Source organism: Ranitomeya imitator, chromosome 6, assembly GCF_032444005.1.
Source record: "Ranitomeya imitator isolate aRanImi1 chromosome 6, aRanImi1.pri, whole genome shotgun sequence".
Taxonomy (NCBI): Eukaryota; Metazoa; Chordata; class Amphibia; order Anura; family Dendrobatidae; genus Ranitomeya; species Ranitomeya imitator.
In genome coordinates, this window is record NC_091287.1 from 13,931,263 (window position 1) to 13,955,874 (window position 24,612).

Below are 24,612 nucleotides of genomic sequence, written 5' to 3' on the forward strand. Positions count from 1 at the left end.
AGAAGGCATCAAATATAGACTCCAGGTGACAGCACTCTTAAAGGGCCAGACTAAGCTGTGCTCACTGCCAATGATGCTGCAAGACGTTGGCTTAAAGGCCTGAATACTTATGCATCAATGTGAAAACGGCCCAATCTCATGAGTGATTCCCATCAGGAAGGATGTGGACACTTGTATCGAGTTTATCCCTGAATAAAGAATCTCAAGTTCCATTATGTCCAATCCTCCTGTCATAGCTGAAGTGGCTGTCTGTTTCCAGCTTCTTTCCTGTTGACTCTCAGGATGTGAACCCACAAAACTCTGCATGGTGGGAGACACAGTTTGGGGGTTCTCGGTTCCTACAGCACGGATAGCGCACAGGATCTCACAATGTCTTCCTGCAGTCACTTCCTCCTGCACTGATTTCTGAGCTGAGCAAGATTTAGATGTTGTACATTATCTGATCCTGCAGCACAGAAAGCTGATATTCACCAGGAAGAATCTAACCAGTGGCTCCAGGAGGTGAGGAATCCGAGAAGTGGACAATGTGCCCCCAAGAGAAGAAGGGAATGTGCAGAGAAAACCACCTCCACAGTCCTCCAAGAGCCTCCGACAAGCCCCCCAGAGGAGCAACTGCATGTACACTGCCCCTAATAATAATGGGGCCTGTGCTCCACAGCTGCAAGCTCTGCTAGATAGAGAAGAGAAAGACACATAGGTAGGTAGATAATAGATACATAGGTGATAGATAATACATAGATAATAGATAGATAATAGATAGATGATAGAGAGATAATATAGAGATAGATACATAGATAGGTAGATAATAGATACATAGGTGATAGATAATAGAGAGATAATAGAGAGATAGATAATAGAGAGACAGATACATAGGTGATAGACAGGTAATACATAGATAATAGATAATGGATAGATGATAGATAATAGATAGATGATAGATAATATAGAAATAGATAATAGAGAGATAGATAGATAGGTAGATATTAGATACATACGTGATAGACAAATAATAAATAGACAGATAATAGATAAGATAGATAAGTTTAAGATAGGCAGTTTTGCGCTCACTGCCGCAAAACAAACTTACTTCTCATCCCTCATATCCTCTCTGTCCCACAACCCTAAACAGCTTTTCAACACTTTCAATTCTCTACTCCGTCCCCCCGCACCTCCTCCCTCCCCCCTCATTTCTGCTGATGACTTCGCCTCTTTCTTTAAACAGAAGATCGATACGATCAGAGAAAGCTTTGGCCCACAGCGCCCACTGCCCCTCTTAGCTGCTCAACCCTGCTCCTCCAAAACCAGCTTCTCCACCATGACAGAAGATCAGCTCTCCACCCTCCTGTCAAGATCACACCTCACCACCTGCACGCTTGACCCGCTCCCATCCCACCTCATCCCTAACCTTTCCATGGTCTTCATCCCAACCCTAACGCACCTCTTCAACCTCTCACTCACAACAGGTGTCTTTCCCTCATCCTTCAAGCATGCCTAGATCACACCCATCCTCAAAAAGCCCTCCCTCGACCCATCCTCTGTGTCTAGCTATCGCCCAATATCTCTTCTCCCTTATGCCTCCAAATTGCTGGAGCAACACGTCCATCTTGAACTGTCCTCCCACTTCTCCTCCTGCTCCCTCTTTGATCGGTTACAATCAGGCTTCCGTTCCCATCACTCAACTGAAACTGCCCTAACTAAAGTCACCAATGACCTACTAACTGCCAGGAGCAAGCGACACTACTCTGTCCTCCTTCTCCTGGACTTGTCTTCCGCCTTTGACACTGTTGACCACTCCCTTTTGCTACAAATCCTCTCATCCCTTGGCATCACAGACTTGGCCCTTTCCTGGATCTCGTCATATCTGACAGACCGAACATTCAGTGTCTCCCTCCCCCACACCACCTCCTCACTTCGCCCCTTGTCAGTCGGTGTTCCTCAAGGCTCTGTTCTAGGACCCCTACTCTTCTCCATCTACACTTTCGGCCTGGGACAGCTCATAGAATCCCACGGTATGCAGTACCATCTCTACGCCGACGACACGCAGATCTACCTCTCCGGACCTGACCTCTCCTCCTTGCTTACCAAAATCCCGCACTGTCTGTCTGCCATTTCAGCCTTCTTTTCTGCTCGCTTTCTACAACTGAACATGGACAAAACAGAATTCATCATCTTTCCCCCATCTCACTCTACCCCTCCACCACATCTATCCATCAATGTCAATGGCTGCTCACTATCCCCAGTCCCACACGCCCGGTGTCTCGGGGTGATCCTCGACTCTGCCCTCTCTTTCAAGCCACATATCCAAGCCCTTGCCTCCTCCTGTCGTCTCAAACTCAAAAATATTTCCCGGATCCGTGCTTTCCTTGACCGCAACACTGCAAAAATGCTAGTGCATGCCCTTATCATCTCCCGCCTTGACTACTGCAACCTCCTACTCTCTGGACTCCCCTCTAGCACTCTGGCACCACTCCAATCCATCCTACACTCTGCTGCCCGACTAATCCACCTGTCCCCCCGCTATTCCCCAGCCTCTCCCCTGTGTCAAGCCCTTCACTGGCTTCCTATCGCCCAGAGACTCCAGTTCAAAACCCTCACACTGACATACAAAGCCATCCACAACCTGTCTCCTCCATACATCTGTGACATGGTCTCCCGGTACCTACCTACACGCGACCTCCGATCCTCCCAAGACCTCCTTCTCTACTGCCCTCTCATCTCTTCTTCCCATAACCGCATCCAAGACTTCTCCCGTGCTTCCCCCATACTCTGGAACTCTCTACCCCAACACATCAGACTTGCGCCTACCATAGAAACCTTCAAAAAGAACCTGAAGACTCATCTCTTCCGACAAGCCTACAGCCTGCAGTGATCCTCAACCTACTGAACAGCCGTACAGCCAGCTCTTCCCTCTCCTAGTGTATCCTCACCCACCCCCTGCAGACTGTGAGCCCTCGCGGGCAGGGTCCTCCCTCCTCATGTACTCGTGTGCCTTGTTATCTGCTCATGTTTAATGTATTTGTCTATATTTGCCCCGTATTCACATGTAAAGCGCCATGGAATAAATGGCGCTATAAAAATGTATAATAATAATAATAATAATAGATTGATGATAGATTATATATAAATAATAGATGATAGATAATAGATAGATAATAGATCATTTAGAGATAATAGAGAGATAGATAATAGACAGATTATAAATAGAGAGATAATAGATATATAGATCTATTATCCATCTATCTACTATCCATCTATCTATTATCTGTCTATTATCTATCTATCATCTATTATTTATATATAATCTATCATCAATCTATTATTTCTCTATTATCTCTCTATTATCCATCTATCTATCTTCCATCTATTATCTATCCTCTATCTACTATCTATCTATCGCTCTATTCTCTATCTTCGCCTCGTCTCCCCGATGTGTGTGATTAGCAGTACACACGTTCAGCACCATGGACAGTGACGTGAATTCCACGAGTATAACACACAGGCACCAATTCATCATTTACATATTTTTTTTGTAAGTCACTTTTCTTTTGTCTTGTGGTTTTCGACATCAAAATGGCGCACGCGGTTCATTAATTTTGCATAAATCCTGAAATTGTCTTTTTTTTAACCAATTTTTGCTATTTTTTAGCTCATACAGTTGCTTGATTTGCAAAATGTTTTTAAAAAAATGCAACTTTATATACAGAAAGTGAAATACATAAAATGATTCCGGGGAGAGGGCTGGAGTGGAGCATTTCATGACTCCGTCCAAACATGTCTGATAAAGCCACACGGACAAGTTGGGAAGAAGCAGAAATCATTCTATGAATTTGTTGTAATGAAGGCGTCACTAACTGAGAGTGATTCTCTTCCAAACCTGGCAGAAAGGCAGCGATGATCAGGGCCATCCTGGGAAGGAGATGAGATTAGCCCTCACCTTCCGGATAAAGCAGGAGAAGATGATGGAGCCGTCGCCATCTTTTTTCCTCAAGGCTTGAAGTGATTTCTGGAATTGGGCGATTCCACTTGGATTCTCTGCTTCCTGCGTGACACCAGAGAGAGGGGGAGAAAATAGCTCAGCACTGGTGGGAGGAGGCGATCTGGAGCAATGCAGAGAATATGGGGCGACATGGGGAACATACAAAGCCCCCAGTCTGCTGCTTGGTCATCATCTGCCTCCCATTATCTCGGGGTGTTATCGGATTGTCCCCTCATCCTGTCGCCTCTCTGATTGGGATTGCAGCCATAGATCCCGGGGGGCAGCAGGGCTTGCCATGGGCAGACTTTGCAGGTCCTAGGGGTCCCAGCAGCCCCAGTGAGTCAGCTATGATACCCTGCGATATGGGCGCCCTCCGGACCCCGCTCTGCAGGGGTAGGACCTCAGCAGATAATTGTTCCATGTGATGATGGGCCGTTTCGCCCCAGCCTGGTGGCTATGATGTGACCCTGAGACTTCTGACTGTATACACCCTGTACACTCACACAGCCCAGGTAGTTCTGCTTCCACGTGCGCTGATAGCCAACGTCCTGGCGCTGATCCTGCAGCGCTTCCATGGCGCACACTTTACATCTGATCTGCAGCATTTCGGAGGGGGGGATATTTTTCACAATCTTCCTGGCTCTCCACCTGCAGAAGAGGAGAGGACTTACAGCACAGCGCCTGTGGATGCCAACACTGCACGGACCAGCACATCCCATAATACGGCGAGGTCCACGGCGTTACATGGTGCTGGTGCTGGTACTAACCTTCTGTGCAGCTTCTTACAGATTTCTTGGAACTGTCCTAGGACCGTGGGCGGCGCGGGCCATTCCACGCTTCGGCCGTAATCCTGCATTTCCCGGACATTCTCGAACCTGCGCACTATTTCCCTGAGATGAGAGCGGACTTTGTAGCACTTGTAAGAGCTCATAATTTTATAAATGGACTTTAGTCGCTTGAAGCGCCAGCGTGCCAGGGTGCCCCTCCAAACCTGCCGGGAAAAGGGGAGAAAAGCCGGTTATAATAGAGACTGCAGAATAGCCGCGGTCCGAGTCTCCTCTACAGACGACGCATTGGCCAATATCACTGGTTAACTCCCAGTCTAATTCTGTTTGTCTGCAAGTACAGGCAATCTATTGTTCCCTGTTATCAGCCATGTAAGGCTCGGCGGAGTCTGACTGTAGGACAGGTGAACACGATCTGTGGTTTTCAGAGTCAGTCTTCACTGTAGTTCTAGCATGAACCAGGAGGCCCAGCATGAACAGGGCAGTGATGCTGGGCAAAGAGCTGGTTACATACAGGAGATTCGCACAAAATTAGAATATCATCAAAAAGTGAATTTATTTCAGTTCTTCAACACAAAAAGTGAATCTCCTATATTCTATAGTCATTACACACAGAGTGATCTATTTCACGTGTATATTTCTGTTAATGTGGATGATTATGGCTTACAGCCAATGGAAACCCAAAAGTCTATATCTCAGTAAATTAGAATAACAAAAAACACCTGTAAAGGCTCCTAAGTGTTTATAAAGGTCCTTAGTCTGTTTCAGTAGCTCCACAATCATGGGGAAGACTGCTGACCTGACAGATGTCCAGAAGGCGTCACTGACACACTCCACAAGGAGGGGAAGCCACAAAAGGTCATTGGTAAAGAAGCCGGCTGTTCACACAGTGCTGTATCCAAGAATATTAATGGAAAGTGGAGTGGAAGGAAAAAGTGTGGACTGCTGCTGGGGTCATTGCTTCACCACACACAGACGTCTCCAGGACATGGGCTACAACTGTCACATTCCTTGTGTCCGGCCACTCATGACCAATAGACAACGCCAGAAGCCTCTTACCTGGGCCAAGGAGAAGAAGAACCGGACTGTTGTCAGTGGTCCAAGGTGTTATGTTCAGATGAAAGTAAATGCTTCATTTCATTTGGAAACCAAGGTCTCAGTCTGGAGGAAGAGTGGAGGTCACAATCCGAGCTTCTGGAGGTCTGGTGTGAAGTCTCCACAATCAGTGATGGTTTGGGGGCCATGTCATCTGCTGGTGTAGGTCCACTGTGTTTTATCAAGACCAAAGTCAGCGCAGCCGTCTACCAGGACATTTTAGAGCACTTCATGCTTCCCTCTGCTGACAAGCTTTCTGGAGATGGAAATGTCATTCTCCAGCAGGACTCGGCCCCTGTCCACAGTGCCAAAAGTACCAATACCTGGTGTAAAAACAACAGTATCACTGGGCTTGATTAGCAGCAAACTCACCTGACCTTAACCCTATAGAGAATCTATGGAGTATTGTCAAGAGGAAGATGAGAGACACCAGACCCAACAATGCAGACGAGCTGAAGGCTGTTATCAAAGCAACCTGGGCTTCCATAACCCCTCAGCAGCACCACAGGCTGATCGCCTCCATGCCACGCTGCACTGATGCAGTAATTGATGCAAAAGGAGCCGCAACCAAGTATTGAGTGCATTTACTGAGCAGTAGTTTTTGTGTTATAAATTATTCTAATTTACTGAGATAATGACTTTTGGGTTTTCATTGGCTGTAAGCCATAATCATCAACATTAACAGAAATAAACATGTGAAATAGATCACTCTGTGTGTAATGACTCTATAGAATATAGGAGATTCGATTTTTATATTGAAGAACTGAAATAAATTCACTTTTTGATGATATTCTAATTCTGTGAAAAGCACTTGTATATACAGAGCCGGTTACACAGTAGTCACACGTATACAGAGCCGGTTACATAGTAGTCACACGTATACAGAGCCGGTTACATAGTAGTCACACGTATACAGAGCCGGTTACATAGTAGTCACACGTATACAGAGCCGGTTACATAGTAGTCACACGTATACAGAGCCGGTTACATAGTAGTCACACGTATACAGAGCCGGTTACATAGTAGTCACACGTATACAGAGCCGGTTACATAGTAGTCACACGTATACAGAGCCGGTTACATAGCAGTCACACGTATACAGAGCCGGTTACATAGTAGTCACACGTATACAGAGCCGGTTACATAGTAGTCACACGTATACAGTGCCGGTTACATAGTAGTCACACGTATACAGAGCCGGTTACATAGTAGTCACACGTATACAGAGCCGGTTACATAGTAGTCACACGTATACAGAGCCGGTTACATAGCAGTCACGCGTATACAGAGCCAGTTACATAGCAGTCACACGTATACAGAGCCGGTTACATAGTAGTCACACGTATACAGAGCCGGTTACATAGCAGTCACACGTATACAGAGCCGGTTACATAGTAGTCACACGTATACAGAGCCGGTTACATAGTAGTCACACGTATACAGAGCCGGTTACATAGTAGTCACACGTATACAGAGCCGGTTACATAGCAGTCACACGTATACAGAGCCGGTTACATAGTAGTCACACGTATACAGAGCCGGTTACATAGTAGTCACACGTATACAGAGCCGGTTACATAGTAGTCACACGTATACAGAGCCGGTTACATAGCAGTCACACGTATACAGAGCCGGTTACATAGTAGTCACACGTATACAGAGCCGGTTACATAGTAGTCACACGTATACAGCGCCGGATTTCTACAGACACATTTACAAGATACTGTGGCAGGAATCAAGGAAATTTTCAGGTTTCTATGGCGCACAGATGATTAATCACTATATATAGATTCTGGCTACTGAAACGCTCCCACGCACCCAAAAACCAACAGGACACCAGTGACTCAGAGCCGCAGACCCCCGATATGTATGAGGGCCACAAGCTGATATAAATCAGGTGTCCCCGTCACTGAAGCCCCCCAGGAGCCTGGTCAGTAATGGGGGGCTGATCATTATTTTATTGGTGCATGGCAGACAAGGGACGACCGATCACGAGAACGCCGTCAGGGGCGGCCTTTTCTTTCCCAATTTCCTAAGCGCCTCTTCGGCTTTTACTACGTCTATCACTGATGAGTAATTGTTTATTTTGATACAATGTATCAGATCCAGAGTTTTTCTCTTGCACCGACTCTTCCATGCAATTCCCAATGGAATCCTCGGTGCAGGAAGAACGGAAAGAACAAATGGATTCCTGGAAGTTCGGGACGGAACGCTATAAATGCGGAGTGATGGGTCGGAGTTCCTCTATTAGCAGAAAACCCGCAGTTATCTTCGTAGGCTGTAAGTCACCACGCTGAGGTTGGTTTGTTAGTGACATAAATGGATTGCTTGCTTTTGCTTTTTTTTTTTTTAAAGTATCTAAAAATGAGAAAAATGTATCATAATAGAACCAATCTCGGGGCGGTGACCTCTGGGGTCACGCAGCTACAATACATTACGAATAGGCACAACTGGCATCAAAGCGGGCGGCACACAAATAAGGATGGCCTGCGGCAAACTCAGGGCGGCCTAAGCGTGTCCTGGGCACTGAGGCTGGCATCATAGTGGGCACAGGACCACCCTATTTACTGGGATAAGGAGCCTATTTAAAGGGTTAAATGAGTTTGGGCCACAAATATCAGACAGAAGTCATATAAGTGTGTTTCCCCCCAGCCGGGTCCCCGGTGCCCCCTAAAATAAGACAATGCCACTTATATGTGTGCCCAGCGGCCAGGCAGCCCTGTGAATAATCCTTCCTGACGGAGCGGCTGCCGCTGCCTCGCCGCCTCTGATTGAAGCTGACAGGAGTCTTCTATTCCTTATAAATACACTGAGCAGCGACGCCTCCCCTCCCCCGTCACTCCCACCCTTACACCTGCACCCCTTCTTGGAGATGATTCACCCCTGAGGGAGAATTTGGGGGCGCTCAGACTGGGATAAATGAGTGCTGACAGCTCCGAGAAGAAAATCTAAAACCCAATTTATTTGCTTTCATTGTGTCTGTCCCTGCAGAAATCACGGGCGCGACGCTCTGCGGTTCCCAATTAACCGACGATAAAAAATGTCTCTTGTGAGAGGCGTCAGGTTTCATCCACAGAGCTTACAATCTAATGAATGACCGGGCCGCAGGGGCCACATTGTGTCCGCCATACAACAACTGCCCCATTAACCTCAGGAGCGATGTAGAAGTGGGAGGAATGCTCTGCAGCATCAGCGAGCGGAGCCAGAATATTAGGGAATAGCAGGGGAAGCGATTGTCTTACATGCCCTATATATAGGAAGGTTCTCATATTAAGCGAGAAAATCTGATATCTCCAGTGATGGAAAAAGCAGGGTGGTCTCTAGAGCGGTTCCAGGGGCGCAGTATGTGGAGGGGGCACAGCGGTCGGGGGCTCGGTTACCCCTATACTATAATCTGCTACTGAGAGTAATAGTCTGGTGGCCTAAGAAGAAACTAAACGGAGCTCCTGTGCTGACAAAACCACAGAAGTGTCTGCAACAGTGAGAGAAAACTGATCAGTCCTATGTGAGTCACATATGTGCCCAGTGATTGCACCAGCAGAATAGTGAGTGCAGCTCTGGGGTATAATACAGGATGTAACTCAGGATCAGTAATGTAATGTATGTACACAGTGACTGCACCAGCAGAATAGTGAGTGCAGCTCTGGAGTATAATACAGGATGTAACTCAGGATCAGTAATATAATGTATGTACACAGTGACTGCACCAGCAGAATAGTGAGTGCAGCTCTGGAGTATAATACAGGATGTAACTCAGGATCAGTAATGTATGTACACAGTGACTGCACCAGCAGAATAGTGAGCGCAGCTCTGGGGTATAATACAGGATGTAACTCAGGATCAGTAATATAATGTATGTACACAGTGACTGCACCAGCAGAATAGTGAGTGCAACTCTGGGGTATAATACAGGATGTAACTCAGGATCAGTAATGTAATGTATGTACACAGTGACTGCACCAGCAGAATAGTGAGCGCAGCTCTGGAGTATAATACAGGATGTAACTCAGGATCAGTAATGTAATGTATGTACACAGTGACTGCACCAGCAGAATAGTGAGTGCAGCTCTGGAGTATAATACAGGAGGTAACTCAGGATCAGTAATGTAATGTATGTACACAGTGACTGCACCAGCAGAATAGTGAGTGCAGCTCTGGAGTATAATACAGGATGTAACTCAGGATCAGTAATGTAATGTATGTACACAGTGACTGCACCAGCAGAATAGTGAGCGCAGCTCTGGGGTATAATACAGGATGTAACTCAGGATCAGTAATGTAATGTATGTACACAGTGACTGCACCAGCAGAATGGTGAGTGCAGCTCTGGAGTATAATACAGGATGTAACTCAGGATCAGTAATGTAATGTATGTACACAGTGACTGCACCAGCAGAATAGTGAGTGCAGCTCTGGGGTATAATACAGGATGTAACTCAGGATCAGTAATGTAATGTATGTACACAGTGACTGCACCAGCAGAATAGTGAGTGCAGCTCTGGAGTATAATACAGGATGTAACTCAGGATCAGTAATGTAATGTATGTACACAGTGACTGCACCAGCAGAATAGTGAGCGCAGCTCTGGCGTATAATACAGGAGTTAACTCAGGATCAGTAATGTAATGTATGTACACAGTGACTGCACCAGCAGAATAGTGAGTGCAGCTCTGGCGTATAATACAGGAGTTAACTCAGGATCAGTAATGTAATGTATGTACACAGTGACTGCACCAGCAGAATAGTGAGTGCAGCTCTGGCGTATAATACAGGAGGTAACTCAGGATCAGTAATGTAATGTATGTACACAGTGACTGCACCAGCAGAATAGTGAGTGCAGCTCTGGGGTATAATACAGGATGTAACTCAGGATCAGTAATGTAATGTATGTACACAGTGACTGCACCAGCAGAATAGTGAACGCAGCTCTGGGGTATAATACAGGATGTCACTCAGGATCAGTAATGTATGTACACAGTGACTGCACCAGCAGAATAGTGAGTGCAGCTCTGGGGTATAATACAGGATGTAACTCAGGATCAGTAATGTAATGTATGTACACAGTGACTGCACCAGCAGAATAGTGAGTGCAGCTCTGGGGTATAATACAGGATGTAACTCAGGATCAGTAATGTAATGTATGTGCCCAGTGATTGCACCAGCAGAATAGTGAGTGCAGCTCTGGAGTATAATACAGGATGTAACTCAGGATCAGTAATGTAATGTATGTACACAGTGACTGCACCAGCAGAATAGTGACTGCAGCTCTGGAGTATAATACAGGATGTAACTCAGGATCAGTAATGTAATGTATGTACACAGTGACTGCACCAGCAGAATAGTGAGTGCAGCTCTGGGGTATAATACAGGATGTAACTCAGGATCAGTAATGTAATGTATGTACACAGTGACTGCACCAGCAGTGAGTGCTGGTAATAATGGCTGGTAATAATACTGGATGTAACTGGTCCTAGATGTAAAGGCTCGTCTCATTAGGACTCCTGTATTCCATTCCCTATTCTGCAATCCAATCAGCGACGGGCACAGTCCGGCCGCGAAATGGCCGCTCCCTACTCCCCTGAAGTCAGTGCCCCCTCCATACTCCCCCCCCCCTCCCCCCCACCCCCTCCAGTCAGCGCCCGCCGCCCACATACCTAGACTGTTAAGTCATCTTGGTAATTTTGCAATGCATCACTGGGAATGGAAGCTGGTGACAGCCTTGCCGCTCGCGCGCATCGGTGGACGCCGGAGGGTGAGTATATAACTATTTTTTATTTTAATTCTTTTTTTTTAACAGAGATATGGTGCACACACTGCTGTATACTACGTGGGCTGTGTTATTTACTGTGTGGCTGCTATATACTACGTGGCTCCTATATAGTACGTGGCTGCTGTATACCACATGGCTGTGCTATATACTATGTGTCTGCTGTATACCACGTGGCTGTGCTATATACTATGTGGCTGCTATATACACCACGTGGCTGTGCTATATACTACGTGGCTCTGCTATATACTACGTGGCTCTGCTATATACTACGTGGCTGCTATATACACCACGTGGCTGTGCTATATACTACGTGGCTCTGCTATATACTACGTGGCTCTGCTATATACTACGTGGCTGTGTTATATACTACGTGGCTGTGTTATATACTACGTGGCTGTGTTATATACTACGTGGCTGTGTTATATACTATGTGGCTGCAATATACTACGTGGCTGTGCTGTATACTACGTGGCTGTGCTATATACTACGTGGCTGTGCTATATGCAATGTGGCTGCTATATACTACGTGGCTGTGCTGTATACTACGTGGCTGTGCTATATACTACGTGGCTGTGTTATATACTACGTGGCTGTGTTATATACTACGTGGCTGTGTTATATACTATGCAGCTGTACTATATCCTGCACCCCGAACCCCCGACATCCTGCGACCAATCAGCGACAGACACAGTCCAGCCGCGAATTGACGTGGGATTTAAACCACGCTTCGCTGATTGGTCAGGCCCGGCCGACTGCAACCAATCAGCGATATTGGCATGGGATTTAAACAGCGCTTCGGTCATTGATCGTGCCCGGCCGGCCGCGACCAATCAGCGACAGACGCAGTCCGGCCGCGAATTGGCGTCGGATGTGAACCACGCTTCGCTGATCGGCCAGCCGGGCGAGACCAATCAGCGATATTGGCGCGGAATTTAACCCCCACTCACAGCGCGACGTACATACATGCATGCATATTCTAGAATACCTGATGCGTTAGAATCGGGCAACCATCTAGTGAGCTATAATAGGACACATGGTGGGAGATGTATGGGTCACTCCCTTTAGGGTGATATCCCGGGAGATGCAGCGAGCAGAGACTGCAGCTTTACCTTCGCTGAGGACAGAGACGGGTAACATACAGGACATCATGCCCTGCGAATAAAGGAGCCCTCGGCCATTACAGACTGCGCAGGGGTTGGCATATACAGTACTTGGCATGTGGCCCCAAGTGGCAGATAAAGTCTACAATCATTGCTCCACCTGTATAAGGGCCATATAGACGGCCAATGGTCGTGGGAACAAGCACGTGTATGGACGCTCATTCCCGACTATTGGCTTAACGAACACCCGGCAAAGGAGTAATGCGCTTGTTTGTCCGGTGAGATGATTTTTAGGCTTGCGTAGTGATCATCATTCTCGGCAGCACATTATCTTATGTAATCAGTATGTGCTGCCGAGAACATGATAGTTTATGAGTACAAAGCAATTACATTACTGACAGCTCTGTGCACATAGAAGTGTAGTCAGCCGCTGTAAACAGGCCACTAAATGACCACTGATCGATTTGATCAGTGATTGATTAATGGTCGCAATTATACCATGTAAACCCGGCTGTTCAAACCTAATAATTCATGAACCAGGGGGCTCAGGATGACCCCTATTGATCTCACATTGATGGCTTGTCTTAAAGACACCACCAATATTCACAAGTCCTAGAAAACAGCCATAACCAGTCTATAATGAAATGTTCTGCTCTTTTCCGGTCAAAGTTTGTACTTTGTATTCGGTTTCCAGACCTCCGCTTGCTGTCAGAGAGTGTAAACATTCTTGGTGAAATGGAGGCACTAAACCTGTTCTCTGTGTGGATGAGGGGTCTGATTCGTGATGAATTGCAGATCTCATCACCTGCCCCCTATTGCCCAGCACTGATCTCCATGTGGAGGGTCTCGGGAACATCTCGGCGTCTGCTCTCCACGTTTCCCGGCCTTCGTTTTGGGCCCATACTGCCCATATGTCTCGCTGCAGGTGATACTATTCATGTGACCCGGACGTCATTACTCCGTACAGGGCTGCTCCGAGCAAACATAGGGCCACACTGGCCCCTAGATGAGAGAGCTAAGGACGCAGACAAGTTGCTATATACACTGCCTTGCGAAAGTATTCGGCCCCCTGGAACTTTTCAACCTTTTCCCACATATCATGCATCAAACATAAAGATACCAAATGTAAATTTTTGGTGAAGAATCAACAAGTGGAACACAATTGTGAAGTTGAAAGAAATTTATTGGTTATTTTACATTTTTGTGGAAATTCAAAAACTGAAAAGTGGGGCGTGCAATATTATTTGGCCCCTTTACTTTCAGTGCAGAAGTTCATTGTGTATCTCTGAATGATCCAATGTCGTCCTAAATGCCTAATGATGATAAATATAATCCACCTGTGTGTGATCAAGTCTCCGTATAAATGCACCTGCTCTGTGATAGTCTCAAGGTTCTGTGTGAAGCACAGAGAGCATCATGAAGACCAAGGAGCACAAAAGGCAGCGCCGTGATACTGTGGTGGAGAAGTTTAAAGCCGGATTTGGATACAAAATGATTTCCACAACTTTAAACATCCCAAGGAGCACTGTGCAAGCGATCATATTGAAATGGAAGGAGTATCATACCACTGCGAATCTACCAAGACCCGAACGTCCCTCTAAACTTTCATCTCAAACAAGGAGAAGACTGATCAGAGATGCAGCCAAGAGGCCCATGATCACTCTGGTTGAACTGCACAGATCTACAGCTAAGGTGGGACAGTCTGTCCATAGGACAACAATCAGTCGTACACTGCACAAATCTGGCCTTTATGGAAGAGTGGCAAGAAGAAAGCCATTTCTCAAAGATATCCATAAAAAGTGTTATTTAAAGTTTGCAACAAGCCACCTAGGAGACACCAAACATGTGGAAGAAGGTGCTCTGGTCAGATGAAACCAAAATCGAACTTTTTGGCAACAATGCCAAACAATATGTTTGGTGTAAAAGCAACACAGCTCATCACCCTGAACACACCATCCCCACTGTCAAACATGGTGGTGGCAGCATCATGGTTTGGGCCTGCTTTTCTTCAGCAGGGACAGGGAAGATGGATAAAATTGATGGGAAGATGGATCGAGCCAAATACAGGACCATTCTTGAAGAAAACCTGTTAGTCTGCAAAATACCTGAGACTGGGACGGAGATTTGTCTTCCAACAAGACAATGATCCCAAACATAAAGCAAAATCTACAATGGAATGGTTCACAAATAAATGTATCCAGGTGTTAGAATGGCCGAGTCACAGTCCAGACCTCAATCCAACCGAGAATCTGTGGAAAGAGCTGAAAACTGCTGTTCACAAACGATCTCCATCAAACCTCACTGAGCTCGAGCTGTTTGCCAAGGAAGAATGGGCAAAAATTTCAGTCTCTCGATGTACAAAACTGATAGAGACAGACCCCAAGAGACTTGTAATCGCAGCAAAAGGAGGCGCAACAAAGTATTAAGTTACAGGGGCCGAATAATATTGCACGCCCAACTTTACAGCTTTTGAATTTCCACAAAAATGTAAAATAACCAATACATTTTGTTCAACTTTACAATTCTGTTCCACTTTTTGTTGATTCTTCACCAAAAATTTACATTTGGTATCTTTATGTTTGAACCATGACATGTGGGAAAAGGTTGAATACTTTCGCAAGGCACTGTATATTAATGGTAAATGTCTTATTTCTGTATTCCATCACTGCCCTCATAAAGCTGCCCAGAACAGTGCTGTCTGTACCATGCATAGCCCAAATACGTACTGCACATTGTGTCCACTCATTCTATAGATACCGTCATATAGTGCAGACTATCTCACCTTCTGGATCAGCAGCACAATGATGGGGATCAGCTGCGCCCGCTCTTGTTCCAGACTGAACAGGGTCTGGGGGGTGCGGATGAAGACCTTTGTGTATCCGTACGCCACGTCGTCCTGGAAGTCGTGCTGCTCGATCAGAGCTCTGGCGGCCTCCATGTCTGAGTCCATCAGGTGATTGGGCCATGTGTATTCACAGGTCATCTTGTATCTGCAGATTAGATGTTATCGTGTGATATCATGATTCTGGAAAGGCTGAACTATAAGGAGTCTCCTGAGATTAGGGCTGGAGCCTCGTCATGAATGGAGCCAAGGTGCACAAGCTTGGCCTCCCCTCCATTCACTGCTTACGGGACTGACGGAGGAAGCAGAGTACATCGCTCCGCTATCTCCACGGTCTCAGTGACAAGGAATGGAGCCGCAGTTCAGCACCCCTGCTGCAGTCAAGATGCCCCCGGTCTGCAGCTCGCTGTGGAAACCTTCAGTTTTTGAGAAAACCCTTTAATGCAGCTAATAGTAATGTACTGTACTACTGTAGTGGGGGTGATATAATGGAAGCCGCGTAGCTCCAGGGGGGAAGGAGGGTGCGGACGCCCCGGGCCACGCTCACAATCTCCCCACACTACCGCTGTCCTTTCTGTAGACCGCAGGGCACATTAAACCTGCGGTGCACAGAACGACAAAAGCGCCGACACACGCACAAGACACCAGCGTCCCGACACGTCACCGCCGTCACCCCGCGCCGGTGCGCGCTGCGGTGCTTTTCAGAAGGACTTGTTAGGATCCTTCATTAGGTGACGATATAATGTTTTTTATTTTAATTCAAATGTGTGGGGACATCATAAAGTGTGGGGGCATCATGTGACTGTGGGGGCCTCAAACTATGGGGGCTCCTCATACATTACAGTATAGGGACAACTGTGAGTGGCCCTTATACAGTTTAGGGGCTACTGTGGGGGCCTCATACAGTGTGGGAGTTACTGTGGGTGGTCTTCATATAGTGTGGGGGCTACTGTTGGGGACCTCCATAAGGTGTGGGAGACATTAAATAGCATGGAGCTAATGTGGGTGCATTTATTACATTTAGGCCCTACTGTAGGAGCCATCATATGGTGTGGGGGACTACTGTGGGGGTATTATACAGCGTAAGACCTAATGTGGGGGCCATTATACAGTATGAGGGTCATTATACAGTAAGAGGACTACTGTGGGGACACCATACTGTGAATAGGGAAGTTGAGGCTCCATCATACTGCGGGCCCACCATACTGTGTATGAGGGACTCGGGACATTAATAAATGTTAAGTGGGGTCTTTAAGAAGTGTAACACCCCAGGTAACCGGTTATTACAGTGGTATTGCCTTCCTTACGGGAAGATGATGCCATGCTTGGAAGCGAGGAAATATCCCTTTAACAGGTAACCAGCACAAGCAACACTGTTCTGACTCCAGGCCAGAAGGGGGAGCTCTGAACCCGGTTTCAGGGGAGCTTCCCTAGATATATATTCTGGCTGGAGGAGGAGTTAGACGTAGTCAGTGAGAGGAGAGTGAAGAGAGAGGAAGCAGACAGAGAGAGTCTGAGAGAGGAGAACTGGGGCCATAGAGACGAGTGCAGCTCCTGGAAGGAGAGAGAAACAGAGCAGTCTGTAGGAGACTGACAGGGAACAGAAGCACAGGAGAGTGAAGAGCTGGAGAGAGAAGCTGCGACTGAGCTTCCTCCACCATGAAGTGCAGAATACCGGTAGCTGGAAGACCGAGGCTGTGGGGCTAACTCTATGCCTAACGGCAGAAACCGGCGGCCAGGAGATTGCAGATCACCTGTCCACCAGTAACACCTGAAGACACAGTGACAGATAAAGCCTTTAAAAAGGTTCGAGTTACCTGCCATGTGGGTAGTGTCCTACCAACAAGGGGACAGAGAGAATGTGAGGACCTTGTGTGAGGCCTAAGGCAGAAAGGGACTACAACATGGCGCAGTAGGGAAGGCTTCCAACTCCTTCTGGTTAGGGGGATTCCTGATTCGCTTCCAAGCTGGCCGGACCGCACCAGTAACTGTGATCCGGTGCCCTGGACTGTGGCTGCCTGAATCACACAGTAAAGAGGTAAAGAGACTGCAACCCTGTGTCCTCTAGTTCTTTCTACACCATCTACCATCTGTCCCTACTACATCGGGAGCCCTGGGGACCCAGCTTCACCTGTGGGAAGCCATACCATCCCTGCTGCCATAACATCACCCCAGGAGACCCTTTTAAAGCAGCGTCGGTTAACCCTGACCTAATACCACAGGTGGTGTCATTAACAAACTTTATTCAACAACCCATTTAAAGTCCTCTTTAATTTGGTCACCCAGGGCCACGGACCAGGTCGCTGCCGCCGTGACCACCCCTTTAACGAACACCGAACCTGGTACCAAGTAACCCCTAGGCCCTAGCGGGGCGCTCCAGAAGCATTATTGGGGACACTGTTTTCTAGGGCATTTGCGCAGAGCATTAATATTTTCTAGGGGGCTATTTGACCACCTAGAGCAGGGGTGGGGAATCTTTTTTTCTACCAAGGGCCGTTTGAATATTTATACCATCCTTCGGGGGCCGTACAAACTCTGCCCACGCAGTACAGCCTGATTCTGGCACTGGTGTCCGGACGTAATCTTGCATTGCATGCCCTTCAGTGTTCAGTAGTGAGGTGTGTGTGTGCTAACAGAGCAAGAAGAAATTAATGAGCTGGTGGCAACCAAAATACAGCTCCCTGCTCAAGAATTCGGTCCCTGAGAATCTGCTCGCGGGCCTGATAAAAGGTCATTGAGGGCCGTTAATGGCCCTGGGGCCTGACGTTCTCCACCCCTGTTCTAGAGGCTACAGTATTTGTAGAGGGTGTGGGAATTACTATGAGGCAGCATGTGGAGCATAGTTATTGTGGCAAAAAGTCGGTGTAGTAATACGGACACATATGGCAGCGGCGGCTCAGCACTGGGGTCTCAGCAGGATGAGGGGTTTGTGCAGGTTGGGCATAGATGGTGATGGTGCCTGAAATATGAGAATACAGGAAAGATATATCTTTGTACCGTGTTAGCCAGTGGATAGAAAAATATTTAGAATTGAGAGTCCTCAGTGGTTGATACCTTGTAATGGCTAACTGAAAAGATGGTGACAAATTGCAGCCTTCGAGACTACACAGGTCTCTTCATCAGGCAAAGACTAAAAGAAATTCTGAAGAATCACATATTTATTCACAACATAGCACAGAAAAATGCCATAGATAAGACAGGTGACGTGAAGCAGAACTACCATGATAGGAGAGTGATAAACAGTTATGTCCATAAATACTGGAAAAGTTCACAGATAAGGAGTGTATTTGGATAACTATATAGACTCCTTCAGACATGTGATAAAATCCACCATCATAGATACTAACAGGAGACAAGCGTCCATCATCAGTGCCCGGAGAGAAAGGCCATACAGTCTCTGAAAACCAACAAAGAAATCATCATCAAACCTGCTGACAAGGGAGGTGCAGTAGTCATGATGAACACATCAGACTATATGAAGGAAGCAAACACACAACTTATGGACACACGCTACTACATAAAATCAGAGTCGGATCCTACACAGGACTATTACAAGGAACTAAACAAGTTGGTATCTTGTCTGCCTGAAGAATCCATAAGAACCAGTGACCTGATACCAGAAAGTCCAAGAAGAAGGACATTCCACATGCTTCCCAAAATCCACAAATCTGGAAACCTAGGAAGACCAATTATTTCATGTGTGGGCACCTTACTGAGCAGATATCTGGATGGGTAGAGGGTATTCTTAAACCCCTGGTAAAGGAGACACCCAGCTTCATTCAGGACACAACTGACCTATTGAATAAACTATCAGCAATAGGTCCTCTACCAGAAGGAACCATCGTGGCCACCATGGATGTGGAATCTCTGTACTCCAATATCCCACACCAGGATGGATTAAATGTCTGCAAATTCTTCCTGGAAAATGCAGGGACTGATGCGGATTCTGTGGTGAAACTTATAAAATTCATCCTCACCCACAATTACTTTGTCTACAGGAGACTGGCACAGCGATGGGAAGTAAAATGGGCCCACAGTATGCAAATCTTATCATGGCCAAGCTTGAAAGCGACTTTCTGTCCTCATGTCCCATCAGGCCTCTGGTGTACTACCGCTACATTGATGACATTTTAATCATCTGGACGGATTCTGAGCCGCAGCTAAAGACGTTCCATGAACAGTTTAATCAATTTCATCCCATCATAAACTTGACACTCAACTACTCCTGCACTGAAATGACCTAATGGGACATCATTAAGCTGCAGAACAATAAAGTAGAGACATCCCTGTACCAGAAGCCAATCGACCGTCCAACATGGGACAGTTTCCATCCAAAACACATAAAAAACTCTATTGTCTACAGCCAAGCCATCAGATACAATCGCATATGTTCCAACCCCATGGATAGAGACAAAGACCTTGGTGGCCTCAGACCTTTTTGAATCAGGGCGACCATCCAAGAACAATTGAAAACCAGATCACAAGAGCCACCAGAATATCAAGGAATCACCTGCTACATTACAAAACTAAAAAAGAAAATAACCGGGAGCCTCTAGTAGTCACCTACAATCCAAATCTGGAGGTGCTAAGGGGGGCTGCACGGAAATTACAACCTTTACTGCAAAAAGATGCCGATTACAATCCATTTTTCCTGACCCCCCACTACTGTGTTTTAGGCAGCCCCCAAATCTAAGAAGCATCATTGTCATAAGCCCCCTGTCCTCTCCAACAGCTGCAGGAACCTTTCCCTGCAACCAGAAAAAATGTAAAACCCATCCATTTATAATGACCACGGACAAGATAAAGATCACAACTCACATCAGGACTATAAGATACCAGGTACTTTCAGCTGCATCACATCTAATGTGGTGTACCTAATTATATGTACTAAATGTCCAACTGGGGGTCTGTATGTGGGGGAGACAGGGCAGAAACTGAGAACAAGGATGAACTCTCATCGCCACACAATAGGAGAAAAAAGAATGGATCTACCTGTGGCCAAACATTTCTGTCTCCCAAATCATAACATTATGGACATCTTCAAATCTCAGAGAGACAGTAGAATCTGGGAATATAAGCTGATGATGACCTTTGACACTCTCAGTGCAGGAATGAATGTGTCGCATGGATTTATGTCTTTTTACATCAATGAATTAATTTGCTCCTCAGACCATGTGGGGTCATCACAACACAGAACCAGACCCCAATCAGAGGACAATAAAACATTCAGACTCCTTATCTAAGAACTGTTCTAATATTTATGGACATAACTGTTTATCACTCTCATAATGGTAACTCTGCTTCACGTTACCTGTCTTATCTAAGGCATTTTTCTGTGCTGTGTTGTGTATAAATACGTGTTTTTTTCAGAATTTCTATTATTCTCTGCCTGATGACGGGACCTGTGTAGTCTCAAAAGCTGTAATTTTTTACCATCTTTTCAGTTAGCCATTAAAAGGTATCAACCACTGAGGACTCTCAATTCTAAATATTTTTCTATTGAAATATGAGAAGTCAGATGTGTCTTTGTTGTATTCTCTGCAGCCGAGTTGTGGCTGGGGAAGTTGTCCTGTCGGTCTGGGCCAGATGGAAAAGACGGGGAAAGTGATGATTCCATCAGAAAGAACGTCAGCGGTAAGTCACCATCTATATCTGTAATGTGATCTCTTATATTTTCTGCAGCACTGGTATCTACTACTGACCATATGGTCAACGTTGGACTTTGTAGAGAGATTTTCAGTAACATCATGGTCATCTGCTGAGTCTCTCCTCCACTATTAGGGTGCGCCACCATAGTTGTAATAAGGGTTCCCTGGTTAGGGGCCACTCAGATGTTTCGCCCCCACCGAGCTGGACATCTAGCTACGCCTCTGTGGAGGCCATAATAGCAATGCCAGCTGCTTACACCCCCAATACCAGGAACTCATAATACAGGTACCTGAGCAGAAATCTTTCATAAGGTTGGCGATAGGCAAATCCAGCCCTTCGGACACGTACATTCTCCAGGAGACCCAAATATTCCACCTGGTGGAGACATCGGCGGTCATCGAACAGGACAGGAGACTTCTGATCATTAGGCTTCACACAGCGGACGTAATATGGCTCCTGAAATATAAAAGTCCAGAAGTCAATGTCCCCTGAAATCACACAGATAACGGCAAAGAGAACGTCTCTGGTGGACCAGTAAGGGAATCCTCCATCGGTCCGACTCAGATACAATAATGGGCCAGCAGAACACTTTGAAGCAATCACTACTAGGATCTATTTCTTTTGTGATGATTCACAGATAAATTACTAAACCCGCTCTTCTATTTTATGAAAGGAGCTCCCCCTAGTGGTGGATACAGACAGGATCTTATCATGTATCTCTGTATACAGGGAGCTCCCCCTAGTGGTGGATACAGACAGGATCTTATCATGTATCTCTGTATACAGGGAGCTCCCCCTAGTGGTGGCTGCAGATAGGATCTTATCATGTATCTCTGTATACAGGGAGCTCCCCTTAGTGGTGACTGCAGACAGGATCTTATCATGTATCTCTGTATACAGGGAGCTCCCCCTAGTGGTGGCTGCAGACAGGATCGTATCATGTATCTATGTATACAGGGAGCTCCCCCTACTGGTGGCTGCAGACAGGATCTTATCATGTATCTCTGTATACAGGGAGCTCCCCCTAGTGGTGGCTGCAGACAGGATCTTATCATGTATCTCTGTATACAGGGAGCTCCCCCTAGTGGTGACTGCAGACAGGATCTTATCATGTATCTCTGTATACAGGGAGCTCCCCCTAGTGGTGGCTGCAGACAGAATCTTATCATGTATCTCTTTATACAGGGAGCTCCCCCTAGTGGTGGCTGCAGACAGGATCTTATCATGTATCTCTGTATACAGGAAGCTCCCCCTAGTGGTGGCTGCAGACATTATCTTATCAAGTATCTCTATATACAGGGAGCTCTCCCTAGTGGTGGCTGCAGACAGGATCTTATCATGTATCTCTGTATACAGGGAGCTCCCCCTAGTGGTGACTGCAGACAGGATCTTATCATGTATCTCTGTATACAGGGAGCTCCCCCTAGTGGTGGCTGCAGACAGAATCTTATCATGTATCTCTGTATACAGGGAGCTCCCCCTAGTGGTGGCTGCAGACAGGATCTTATCATGTATCTCTGTATACAGGAAGCTCCACCTAGTGGTGGCTGCAGACAGGATCTTATCATGTATCTCTGTATACAGGAAGCTCCACCTAGTGGTGGCTGCAGACAGGATCTTATCATTTATCTCTGTATACAGGGAGCTCCCCCTAGTGGTGACTGCAGACAGGATTATATCATGTATCTCTGCATACAGGGAGCTCCCCCTAGTGGTGGCTGCAGACAGGATCTTATCATGTATCTCTGTATACAGGGAGCTCCCCCTAGTGGTGGCTGCAGACAGAATCTTATCATGTATCTCTGTATACAGGGAGCTCCCCCTAGTGGTGGCTGCAGACAGAATCTTATCATGTATCTCTGTATACAGGGAGCTCCACCTAGTGGTGACTGCAGACAGGATTTTATCATGTATCTCTGTATACAGGGAGTTCCCCCTAGTGGTGGCTGCAGACAGGATCTTATCATGTATCTCTGTATACAGGGAGCTCCCCCTAGTGGTGACTGCAGACAGGATCTTATCATGTATCTCTGTATACAGGGAGCTCCCCCTAGTGGTGGATGCAGACAGGATCTTATCATGTATCTCTGTATACAGGGAGCTCCCCCTAGTGGTGACTGCAGACAGGATCTTATCATGTATCTCTGTATACAGGGAGCTCCCCCTAGTGGTGACTGCAGACAGGATCTTATCATGTATCTCTGTATACAGGGAGCTCCCCCTAGTGGTGACTGCAGACAGGATCTTATCATTTATCTCTGTATACAGGGAGCTCCCCCTAGTGGTGGCTGCAGACAGGATCTTATCATGTATCTCTGTATACAGGGAGCTCCCCCTAGTGATGACTGCAGACAGGATCTTATCATGTATCTCTGTATACAGGGAGCTCCCCCTAGTGGTGGCTGCAGACAGAATCTTATCGTGTATCTCTGTATACAGGGAGTTCCCCCTAGTGGTGACTGCAGACAGAATATTATCATGTATCTCTGAATACAGGGAGCTCCCCCTAGTGGTGACTGCAGACAGAATATTATCATGTATCTCTGAATACAGGGAGCTCCTCCTAGTGGTGGCTGCAGACAGAATCTTATCATGTATCTCTGTATACAGGGAGCTCCCCCTAGTGGTGGCTGCAGACATTATCTTATCATGTATCTCTGTATACAGGGAGCTCCCCCTAGTGGTGACTGCAGACAGAATATTATCATGTATCTCTGTATACAGGGAGCTCCTCCTAGTGGTGGCTGCAGACAGGATCTTATCATGTATCTCTGTATACAGGGAGCTCCCCCTAGTGGTGACTGCAGACAGGATCTTATCATGTATCTCTATATACAGGGAGCTCCCTCTAGTGGTGGCTGCAGACATGATCTTATCATATATCTCTGTATACAGGGAGCTCCCCCTAGTGGTGACTGCAGACAGAATCTTATCATGTATCTCTGTGTACAGGGAGCTCCCCCTAGTGGTGGCTGCAGACAGGATCTTATCATGTATCTCTGTATACAGGGAGCTCCCCCTAGTGGTGACTGCAGACAGGATCTTATCATGTATCTCTGTACACAGGGAGCTCCCCCTAGTGGTGGCTGCAGACAGGATCTTATCATGTATCTCTGTACACAGGGAGCTCCCCCTAGTGGTGACTGCAGATAGGATCTTATCATGTATCTCTGTATACAGGGAGCTCCCCCTAGTGGTGGCTGCAGACAGGATCTTATCATGTATCTCTGTATACAGGGAGCTCCCCCTAGTGGTGACTGCAGACAGGATCTTATCCTGTATCTCTGTATACAGGGAGCTCCCCCTAGTGGTGGCTGCAGACAGGATCTTATCATGTATCTCTGTATACAGGGAGCTCCCCCTAGTGGTGACTGCAGACAGGATCTTATCCTGTA

At 46.6% G+C, this 24,612-nt stretch overlaps 1 protein-coding gene across 2 annotated transcripts in view; it reads right to left on the minus strand.

Annotated features, from left to right (window-relative positions):
• LOC138641634 (unconventional myosin-Ig-like) overlaps positions 1-24,612 on the minus strand; it is a 259,855-nt gene that overhangs the window by 114,928 nt on the left and 120,315 nt on the right. For both annotated transcript variants that reach the window (XM_069729172.1, XM_069729173.1), the window contains exons 15-19: positions 21,507-21,673; positions 15,509-15,716; positions 4,744-4,967; positions 4,480-4,624; positions 3,935-4,039 (exon numbers count right to left, since the gene is read on the minus strand). In XM_069729172.1, the coding sequence (XP_069585273.1) occupies positions 3,935-4,039; positions 4,480-4,624; positions 4,744-4,967; positions 15,509-15,716; positions 21,507-21,673 (849 nt within the window). The remainder of the gene's footprint in view (positions 1-3,934; positions 4,040-4,479; positions 4,625-4,743; positions 4,968-15,508; positions 15,717-21,506; positions 21,674-24,612) is intronic.